This window comes from Pyrus communis, chromosome 15, assembly GCF_041283825.1.
Source record: "Pyrus communis isolate YQ-2024b chromosome 15, ASM4128382v1, whole genome shotgun sequence".
Taxonomy (NCBI): domain Eukaryota; kingdom Viridiplantae; phylum Streptophyta; class Magnoliopsida; order Rosales; family Rosaceae; genus Pyrus; species Pyrus communis.
The window spans coordinates 2,582,680-2,594,623 of NC_142579.1; the positions used below are offsets into that span (position 1 = coordinate 2,582,680).

Genomic DNA, 11,944 nt, shown 5'->3' on the forward strand with positions numbered 1-11,944 from the left:
CGCTTGAACTCGGAGTGTGATTGTTTTATTGCTAGTTTTACTCTACTCTCTGCTTCTCTACTCTCCCAGCAAGAGTTATGAAACACACCACCAATAAAAAAAAATAGTTTACTTGTGCAAGTCAATTACCGTGAACTACAAATATAAGGTTACTTGTGCAAGTCAATTACCGTGAACTTCAAATATAAGGAAGAAGATAGCATTAGAAATCAAGGGAAACAAAAATGGATTCCCTTGGTCATCATCAAGCTCACCATGGCCAACCCAAGTCCTTATCTCCTTATTAGGGATGGGTACTGGTTATGGCGGGCAGGTAACCGCGGTTATTTACCCATAACTATTTAAGCCCTTACTCGTATAACTATTTACCCGTTGGGTAATTGTATAAACAGATATGCTCATATCCATAACCGTTTATAAACTGTTAACCGTACCCATTTAACCGTAACCGTATAACCATTTTTTAACAAGTTAAAAATAAAAAAAGAAAATATGTCATAATTTTATTTTGGTGACAATTAAACGGTAATTTACTAAAAAAATATATGACAAAAGAGAAAATAAATTTCTTATACAAATAATATTCGACACTAAATTAAAGGAGTGTAGATTCGTAGTTGGGTGTGTGTTTGTGTCCATTGGTTGTTGGGCCGAATTCCTTCTCCTCCTAGCGTAAAAATATCGATATACTAAAAAATAATGACAATCTAAAGGCCCAGCAACCAATGGAGACAAACACACACCCAACTACGAATCTATATTCCTTTAATTTAGTGTCAAATATTATTTGTATAAGAAAATTATTTTTTCTTTTGTCATATATTTTTTTAGTAAATTACCGTTTAACCTCCTGAATTATTACCCTTTTTCTAGTAAAGTAACCTCCTAAATTATTTGAAATTAGCTAATTAACTTCCCATCAAATTCGATGAAATTTACCCGTTTCGTCATCAAATATTGGCACGTGACAAACACACGATTCACTCTTGAGTGTATAATTGTGTCAGGATTAGACAACAGAGTGGATGAAATTTATCGCATCTAATAGTAAGAGGTTTAGTTGGCTGATTTCAAATAGTTCATGGGTTAATTTACTAAAAAAAATAGTCCAAGCCGTGAAACTTAAGGCCTCATTTGGCAGCTTGGATTGTACTGAGTATTTTTGTCGGATAGGATAAATAGCCACCGGATAGTACTGACTAAATTAGTTGGGCGTTTGGTACAGTATCGGACTAATGACCATATTATTTATACTGTGTTTGGTTTTATACCGGATAGGAGGAGTCAAACTTAAAATTAAATTAAACTTAAAATTAAAAAAAAAAAAAAAAAAAACAGAAACCATCACTTTTGTTCCCAGATCTCTCCGCCGCACCCCTCTATCTCCCTTCTTCTTCTTCCCCGATTGCAGAAGAATCCGAAATAAATTCAAACAACCAATTGCGGAAGAATCCCAAATTGAAATCATCTCTCCGCCGCACCATGTTTCTTTACAAGACCCAGTTGCAAGGGAGGACGACGAGTAAGCGATGAGGAAGGCCACAAAGAAAGGACGACGAGGAAGGCGACAAAGACTAGGAGAGCAGAGATGGCGAGAGAAAGTGACGACGATAGAAAACGACGGTGAGAGAAAGCGACAAGGAGGACGGCGATGGTGAGAGAAGGTGACGGGTAGGACGACGATGCTGAGAGAAATTAATCCGGCGTATACCGTGTTAAATAAGTAGACTGGTTAAATTAATCCAGCGCTTATTTAGTACGAGTGAACGCCAAACACCAGGGTCTGTATAACTAGTCCTATCCGATTCTTTATCCAATCTGCTATACAGGGCCTAAGTCTTGAACTGAACCAATGGCTAATTTGTTTAGGGATTAAACGGTAATTTACTCTATATTTTTATATGTTCGGTAAACGCTCACCACCTGGTCTTGGTTGGTAAACTGGAAAATAATTTTAAAACGGGGAGAAGAGAGGGACTGTGCTGGTCAAGACGCCTAATGCACCAGATGGACCGTTTCATCTGCCTCTCTTTCCGGGGATAGAGAGAGGGAGAGAGGGAGAGAGCAACTGCTAAAATCGCCGCCGATCGGGACCAACCCAGTATGCAGTTAAAGCCCTTCAACTCCTTCAGCATCGCCTTCATGATGAGCGGCGCACTCTTGCTCGTTTTCTTCTGCAGCTTCCTCGAATTCCCTTTTCTATCAACCTCAATCAAACCCATCAACGATCCGACCAAGTTCACACCCGACCCGTTTACCAACTTGATCGGCGCCTTCAGGAAGTGGGATGCCCAAGTGGGTTGCTCTCGTTTCAGAGAGAAGCACAAGCTGCAGATGTTGCAGAACAAGTCTTCTTCTCTGCAACAAATTCGCGGCGAATCGGAGTGTGGGGAGGCGAAATCGGAGCATGTTAGCGTGCTGGTGAAAGGGTGGACTTGGATTCCTGATAATTTGGATAGTTTGTATTCATGCTCGTGTGGGTTGAGCTGTTTGTGGACTAAATCTCCTGTTCTTGCTGACAAGCCTGATGCTTTGCTGTATGAGACTACTACACCTCCCCTTCAGGTACTCCATTTTCTTTCTAAATGTTGTAACTGTCATTGATTTCAATTAATTCGTATTATATGTATATATGTATGTATATGTGTGTTTTTACATTTTCATGGATAGCTTGGTTTCTTCGGATCACGATTTATTGATAGAATGTGGTTAAATCTCCAAGAATTTTCTTTTTTATTTTAGAACACATTTATAGGGCGAGCATTTGGAACGATAAACGGAAATATAGCAGACAGTGGCAGATCTAGGAATTTTTCCTCGTGAGTCCGAAATTATGCCCCAATTTTTACTTTCCTTACGAAAGTTGCTTCTTTAAGCTTTCTTTTTCTTCAAACATTTCGGGGGAGAACACCGGAAATTAAAGGGAAAATACCTTAGAAGTATAATGCGAAGAGATTGAACTGGTGCGGTCGCTTGACTACATTCCGTTCCATTTTTGATCCACCACGGTAGGAAGAAGACTCTGCTTCCCCACTTTTTCTGTGTTGAGGTTATGGGAGGGAGTAGTAAAAGACTACATTCAATGCAGGTCAAGAGCTATATATGTATCCAGTTTCTTCTGGTCCATGCTTTTACATGATTAACTCGTATTTAAGAGCTACTTGATTCTTTTACTTGGAAAGTGCACGAGGCTTACTACCACAAGATAGGGAAAGGAGCTAGACCACTATGGTTACTGCCTTGGGTTAGCACTTTGCACTCCCATTATATACTTGCAGTAGCATTATGTAAATTCCCTTGCGTACTTGTGGCAACAGTTTATAATGTCACTCTGGTGTCTTGCGACTTTACAATAGGATTTTTTATTGGTTGGTAGATGCAATAGGAGTTTGAGTTCTGCAAACGCTTTACCAATGTTTTCCTTGTTAATTCACTAGGATAAGTAGGCTTCTCCTCTTACTTTCCTCCTGAAGATGAGGGATTCATCATACAATAGAAAACTAGGACCTGTGAGAACCTACCTTAATGATAGATTGAAGAGTGCGCTTGTGAAACTAAAGTGGAACTAGACAATTTTCTCCTGTTTTCTGTGTTTGTACAGCTTGTAACTCGTATTGGAATTACAGCCCCAACCGTTTTCATATGAAAAAGGTTACTGAACTACCAGGTGTTCTTAATGTTGCTTGGGCCAGACTAGATGAGTGATGTTCTAAGAAGTCTTTTTGTTCAATTGCAGTTCTTTGTATCTTCGTTGTGGCAATCTGCTGATTTACCATAAAATGCTCGTACTCTAGGAAAATTAATGTCTCAAATATATAATGAAACTAGTACACAATATGCACGATGCATGGGTTTCTATAAAGAGAAGTACAAGAAGTAAAATTATATTTTGCACTTGAGGTAACGATCTAGCTAATGAGGTTCTAACTGTGGTGAGTTTATTGCTGGAATAAAGAGAAGTAAAAGCCTCTACGTTGCATTTCAAGCATACAAGTCATATAAATGATAAATATGTTCTCTAAAATCAAAGAATGAAATAAGTTCCTCAAAGCTGGAAGTGAATACTTTGTTTTTCTTTTCTGATAGGAAATACAAGTCATATTCGTAAAAGTGGAAGGGGAAAAAATGTCCAGTAGGATGGAAGTTTTTGTGTATTTTATAGTCTATGAAACTGAAGGGTTGCCTTACTGATCTTTCTTCTACTCGGGAGCTAGTGCTTGCTATCTTAGAATTTCTTTTCATCAATTCTTTGATGTTTTCATCCCACTATGCTCCTGCGTCCTGCCAAAGACATCTGCACAAACAATCAATTTCAATTACCCATTGATGGGGGGACCTGCAAGGGGATGCTCATGCATGTAGCTTGAATGATAGATGTTACTATGCTAAGCATTTCTCTGAATGTATTAATGAGTTTGGAAGATATTTGGACCTTTAATAGTTACTGTGCTTTGATCTTATGGAGCAAACTGTTGAGTAAAGCAAAGTTAATTTGGGATCTACATTTGGTTCTCTTACTTTGATGCGTGTCATTGTAGAGTGATATGTGATGGTAATTTTGAGGGTTATTTGGTAGAGCTGAATGAGAGGATCTTCGAAACTTATGTGATGGGTGGGGTTTGATCACTTGAGGGTAGAGTTCAGTTTTGGACTATCTTTGTGGTCATTTTAAGTCATAGTTGATGTTATTCACTGTTCCATCTGGAAAATATACTTCGGAGTTTTAATGACATAATCTATGGGACCAAGTACATTAATCTTGTTACATACGGAGACTCAAAGACAATGAATCTACGTATGCATTTTGTAAACTGCATTTATTGCATAAGAAACTTGAGAGACCCTTATTTCTTGTCCTTTTCAACCTGGTTCCTGCATCAAAACTGAAAGTGAGGCTTGTAGTTGGTCTTCCTCATAGTCAGTAAGTCATTCAGTTTTTAAGAAATTCAGTAGTTTCTTTTTTTTTTTTTACTGATCAAGATGGAATGAGTTACTATCAGCTTAGGGCCCAACTTCAAGGTAAGGGGTTTATATGATACTGTTATAAAATTTATCTATCTTGCTACAAGTATGAAAACCGTGACATTTTCCATGGATTTTTTGTTTATACAATATCACTCTTTTTGAAGTTAGACAAGTCTATTGAAATGTTTTGGGGTTTATCCAGATTGATATATGGAATTATGGACTTTGAGATTATTTATGAAGCATGAGAACTTCACTGATGTGTTATTTGAGGGGATAAAAGTGCCATGTGGGGACGTAAGGCAGTGAAGTGATTAGGCGTAAGTGGAAGTCTCACCCAGTGAGGCGATTTAGGTGCACATAGTGGCCCCATATTATGAAGTTAACATAAATATAAAAAGACAATGTAATATAGGGATGTAAGGCAGTGAAGCAATTCTGGGGACGTAAGGCGGTGAAGCAGTTTAGGTGTAGGTGGCGATCTCATGTTTTGAAGTTAAAAGTGCTACATGGGGACAACATAAACCAGCAAAATGATTTAGGTGCGTGTGGCAGTCCCATGTTATGAAGCTATTCTAAATATAAAGGGACAATGTACTATGATACAGTGTGATTTATACTTTAAGATAAATATGAAATTCTTTAGCGTGTAAAATGACTCTGGTTGACTAGGAGATACAAAAAATACTCACTTGGCCCATTGATGCTCACCCTCCAGGCTTCTTAGGGGCAGGACAAGTTAGGCCAAATGAGATTTTAGATATTTTCAGATAAGTTTTCACTTTCTGTACCTGTAGAGAATTCTGATATTTCTATAGAAAAATACACTTTTTGTGTTATTTTATTTTATTACATGCTATATTCTGGGAATATAAATTCACAGAAAGGAAAGATTAGAAGGAAGTTTGAAGAAAATTAATTAAAAAAGGTGAATATTTATTAATTTGTTGTGTAAGACAAGTTTTTTTTTTTTTAGAGATAGGTATGCATCATTTTACGTTAATGTAGGTTTAATTATCAAAATGCCTCATGAAGTATCACGACTGTATCACTTTCGCCCCTTCTTTTGCAACCATATCACTTTTCCCCTGGATTTCATTCCCTATTCCAGAATACTCAGTCTGTACAATTAACTTGCTCCATGATATTGACATAATCATGATGTCAATAATATGGATGACATATTTTCGGCATTTCGAGAATCGAGTAATCAAACGTTAACAAGTAAATGGAAGGAGTTAACAAACTCGGGTAATGTGAAACACAAAGTGAAAGTTCAGGGGGAAAAAGTGATTAATTTTCAAAAGCCGGGGGTAAAGTGAGGGGGGTATGTTCCGGTGGAGTTTTGATAAATAAGCTTTTAGTTTATATGACCTTTTTATTTAGTTCATCTTTCTTTTCTTTTTTTACTTTGGTTTTGGACTTCTTTTTCTTCCTTTCTGGCATTATATTTGTGGTCCTCTTCGTTTTATTTCATTTTTTATTTCATTAGTATTCCTTGTTCTGTTTATTTTGTACCGGGTTAGAAAGCTAACATGGGCAGTAATCTTGCTACAGCCTTATCTTGTGCATTATCTACATACATTGTCTTAGTATGTCGTTTTCTAGGTCTACTTCATTGCCTTAATACTTTTTTTGGTTTTGTTAGAGACACAGTGGAGATCCACTTCGCGTGTACATGGATCTTGAGGCTGGCCGGAAGCGATCTGGTGTTGAGGATATATTTATAAGTTATCACGCCAAAGATGATGTGCAGTCCACCTATGCCGGTGCACTCTTTCACAATGGTCGAAATTATCATGTGTCTCCCTATAAAAACAATGTAAGTGCTTGGTTTCTTGTTCTTTCTGTGTTCTTTGCATACTGTTTTACTTATTTCTGTTCATCTCTGTCGCATGATGTACATTTTCAAATATATACCGCTAGTTGTATGACTTTATCTGAAATTCTAATTGAAGGACACACTTGTTTACTGGTCATCATCGCGCTGTCTGTCTCAAAGAAATATTCTTGCCCATAAGCTTCTCAGCTTATTACCTCACCATTCATTTGGCAAGTGCTTGAACAACGTCGGTGGCTTGAACATGGCCCTTTCTTTCTACCCCGATTGTGCCGGTGATACTGTCACCCAAAAATGGTGGGACCATTTGCATTGTGCCATGTCTCACTATAAGTTTGTTCTTGCTATCGAAAACACAATGACAGAGAGTTACGTGACGGAGAAGCTATTTTATGCCCTAGATTCCGGTTCAGTTCCAATCTACTTTGGTGCCCCTAATGTCTGGGACTTTGTTCCTCCCCATTCGATAATCGATGGCACTAAATTTAAGAGCTTGGAGGAATTGGCGTCGTACGTGAAGTCCCTCGCCAACGACCCAGTTGCGTATGCCGAGTACCATGCGTGGCGAAGATGCGGGGTAATGGCTAATTACGTTAAAACCCGCGCATTGAGCCTCGACACATTACCGTGCAGACTCTGCGAAGCTGTTAGCAGAAAAGGTGGGAGAAATGGAAGAACCAAGTGAAATTTATATGTTTTATGTATAATTTGTATACAAGCACAGCTGATACATGCATTAGTGAAAAGAAGAGAAAACTGGGAATTGATTAGAAATGAAATTAACGGACAATTTTTGTGGAATTTATTTTCTAGTGTTGATCTTTCTTGTATTACAAGTTATAATTAGCAAGTGTCTGCGCGATGTTGCGTGTAAAATGTTTTGAAAATACATACATAATGAAAACAGATGTTATAGAAGGTGGATTCATAATTATCAAAAGCTTGGCAGTGCTCAACTACTCATTGCTTCAAAGATAGGGACGTTACGAAAGCTAGATTTATGTACATTAGTTCATAGTTATCAGAAGATTGGCAGTGTTCAACTGCTCATATTGTTTAAAATGCAGAGATGCTACGAAAGCTAAATTTATGTACCTAAGTTGCAATGTTTAAAAGATAAAGATGTTACATACACGTATATAGTTATTAGTAAGTTGACACTGTTCAAGTACATAGTTTGACGACCTTACTTTGGAGATCTTGGTTCTTTCCACCTGTATCAAACGAAAGGAGAATAAGACTACAAACACTTTCCGACGACCAAACTTTTTTGTGTATTTTATCTTGCCTAATCTTTCAGTATCATTGATTTGTTGAATGTGTTACAATTTAGCATTCTCTATCCTACTATAAATAAATATAATCGTCAAATCCTACTTAAAATATTCATTGAGTCGGCCCCAAATGTCTGCTATTTGCCATGCCGATAACAGTGGGCATATATTAGATTTAGGTTGTGTCACGGTCCTCTGTCTTGAAGCCAAATGCCACCAGATTTAGGTGCAAGTGACGTGGCTTTATCCCTGTCTTTTCAGAAGACAGAGACCCCGCACTTACCATTTAGGAGGTAAAATGGTAAAACAGAAAGATCCAAAAGTTAGCACAATTGGGAAGTGGCCCCAGAAACCCCCAAGGATTTGATGAATTCGAAAGGGAAACACAAGTAGTTGGCCTTTCCAACGTCACCTCTCTAACAACCACTACCAACCATGCAATTACAAGCACTCTCTCTCTCTCTCTCTCTCTCTCTCTCTCTATAGATCGCTCTCTCTCTCTCATAGTCATTCATGTGCATGCCTCTTGGAGTTCATTCGGAGCTGGTAGAGTTATATCCTTTTGTGCTTGTTATCATGTTGTTGCTTCTTGTCCCACCTCGAAAGCCCACATGGAAATGAGTAGGTACGCAGCTCTTTCTTTAATTTATTGTTTTTAAATACAGAAGTTAGCAACTGGTGTCGTCTACGTTTTAGATCACCATCTAAAGATTAGTTCTTCACAAATTAACTAAATCATAAATCGTTTGATTGTTTGGGTAAAGTTATTAAAATTTCGGTATTTAAAAACACATAGCTCGTCTATTTATCGAATAATCATGAATAAGTAAATAATTTTGAAATTTAGCTATTTTTGTGAAAATGGTCATAAATTTTTTTCTAGAAAATAATATTTTTTATTATCTAACAACATTATCTATATCTATATCTGTATCTATATTATTTTATATTATATCTATCTATTATATATAACGAGAACACAAAAGGAGAATAGTGTTTTGGTGTCATAATGTTTTACCAAAAATAATTGGACAAAAATGCTCCCAAAACAATAAACTTCAAAGGTATCCCAAAATAATGCAGCATTTTCATCATTTTAATAGTATTTTTTTTAATAATTAATGATTCTGTGGTTTGTTATTTTTTTAATTAGTATCTCACAATAGGCTAGCAATAATGTGATTTAATTTATCTATTTTTAAATACGTTCAAAACATCTTAAGATGCGTGTAATGCCGGTTATAATTTCGCACGCGGATAATAATATGATTAAATTAGTTGTCAAACGATTTTTTTTTTTTTAGTAGCAAACGATATTATCCATACTAAGGGGAAAGGAAGTGGGCTTAGTCTCATAATGGGCTAGCAATAATGTGATTCAATTAGTTGTTTATTAAATATTATTCTTTCTATTTTAAACACGTTCAAAACATCTTAAGAGACTTGTAATGCCGGTTACAAAAAAGTTTTTCGCACGCGGATAATAATGTGATTAAATTAGTTGTCAAATGATTTTTTTTAACAAACGATATTATCTACACTAAGGGGGAGGGGTGGGCTTTGCCTCACAATGGGCTAACAATAATGTGATTCAATCAATTGTTTATTAAATATTATTTTCTTTATTCTTAATGTAAATTCTATATAGACTAATTTTATTATGTGATTTCAGCTACTTTAATTGGTTTATGAGGGGTTTCTTCTAGCATGATCTAAGATTATTCATTTACTTCAAATATTTGACTTTTCTTCTAACATGATTTAAAACGTGTAAGTCGCGTGTAGCATGCCGTGATTCAAAAAATATTTTCTGCACGCGAGTGAGCGTGTGCATCAAAGCTAGTTATATATAAAGAGAATGGAAAAGGTGAATAGTGATTTGGTGTCACCATGCTTCAAGAAAAAAATATTTGGACAAAAATGCCCTCAAAACAAAAAACTTCAAAGGCATCCCAAAATAATGCATCAAATAAGATAGGGGCATTTTCATCATTTTAATAGTATTTTTTTAATCATTTACTTTTTTATGCTTCTTTATTTTTATTAGTATCTCATAATAGGCTATCAATAATGTGATTCAATCAGTTATTTATTAAATATTATTTTCTTTATTTTTAAACACTTTAAAACATCTTAAGAGACGTGTAATGCCGGTTATAAAAAAGATCTTTCGCAAACGGATAATAATGTGATTAAATTAATTGTCAAATGATTGTTTTTTTTTTGTTTAAAATAAATGGTATTATCTACATTAAGGGGGAAGGGGGTGGGCTTAGTCTTACAATAGGCTAGCCATAATACGATTCAATCAATTGTTTATTAAATATTATTTTCTCTATTATTAATGTAAATTCTATAGAGACCAATTTTATTATGTGAATTTAACTACTTTTGTCACATCCCGGCCCGGGGGGGGACCATTTCCCGAGCCCACTTCACCATCGTAGCACGATATTGTCCGCTTTGGGCCCCGACTACGCCTTCACGGTTTTGTTTCTGGGAACTCACACGAGAACTTCCCAATAGGTCACCCATCCTGGGAGTGCTCTCGCGCGCTACTCGCTTAACTTCAGAGTTCCCATGGAACTCGAAGCGAGTGAGCTCCCAAAATGCCTCGTGCTAGGTAGAGATGGGAATATACATATAATGATCACTCCCCTGGGTAATGTAGGATGTCACAATCCACCCCCCTTAGGGGCTCGACGTCCTCGTCGACACACACGCGACCAGGGTTAGGCTATGATACCAAATTCTCACATCCCGGCCCTGGGGGGACCACTTCTCGGGCCCACTCCACCACCTTAGCACGATATTGTCCGCTTTGGACCTCGACCACGCCCTCATGGTTTTGTTTCTGGGAACTCACACGAGAACTTCCCAATGGATCACCCATCCTGGGAGTGCTCTCGTACGCTACTCGCTTAACTTTGGAGTTCCCATGGAACCCGAAGCCAGTGAGCTCTCAAAAGGTCTCGTGCTAGGTAGAGATGAGAATATACATATAAGGATCACTCCATTGAGCGATGTGGGATGTCACAGCTTTAATTGGTTTACGAAGGCTTTCTTCTAGCATGATCTAAAATTATTCATTTACTTCAAATATTTGACTTTACTTTTGTCAATTTATGCATATAAATATATTTAAAACGTGTAAGTTGCAAGTAGCACGCCGTGCGCGTGCATGAAAGCTAGTAAGAAGAGAAAGTAGAATGAAAAAGTCAAAATAAAAAGGTGGCTAACGTTTGGATAAATAAAAGAAAAATTAAAAGCATTCAATCAATTTGACAAAAGAAGACACTAAATCAAGGGGTAGGTCGAGGTTACGTACGAACCTCTAAAGAGAAAGAAACTGAAAGTTAGGGTTTTTCGTGTACTACTCTCTCTACGTTTGTAAAGTCAATCAGAGCACCAGCAATGAAAGGCTGGATTTCTCTGCAATTTAATGATCCACCCTCATGGCGGAAGAAAAATCCTTTATTATGATTTAACAAAAATAAATACTTTATTTGGCCGGCCAAGGCTTTAAATATCTGTTGTGTATGAAAATATTTATGACAATATCGATAAATATTTTGACATCGACACAAAAAACTATTTGTGAAAATAATAAAAACGTTATTCAAACTTTGAAATAATGATCAAAGGTTGTAATATTATTTTCTGAACTTTTTTGGAGTATTATTTGCAATTTCTCTTATCATTTGATGTAAGATTGATGTAAATTATCATGTAACGTATTTTTAATGATCGACTATTTATTTTTTATGTCTCACTAAAAAGATCATGTTTATTACCACTTATTACTACAGTCTAGTAATATTTCTCTTCACCTGTAAGTAAGAGGTCTTAGGATCAAATTATTACT

At 36.6% G+C, this 11,944-nt stretch overlaps 1 protein-coding gene across 1 annotated transcript; it reads left to right on the top strand.

Annotated features, from left to right (window-relative positions):
* Positions 1–1,925: 1,925 nt before the first annotated feature.
* On the top strand, positions 1,926–7,606 carry LOC137740873 (alpha-(1,4)-fucosyltransferase). Its single transcript, XM_068480680.2, has 3 exons — positions 1,926–2,565; positions 6,614–6,787; positions 6,924–7,606. The coding sequence occupies exons 1-3, from the start codon at positions 2,104–2,106 to the stop codon at positions 7,488–7,490; spliced, it is 1,203 nt and encodes a 400-aa protein (XP_068336781.2). The 5' UTR covers positions 1,926–2,103; the 3' UTR covers positions 7,491–7,606.
* The last annotated feature ends 4,338 nt before the right edge of the window (positions 7,607–11,944 follow it).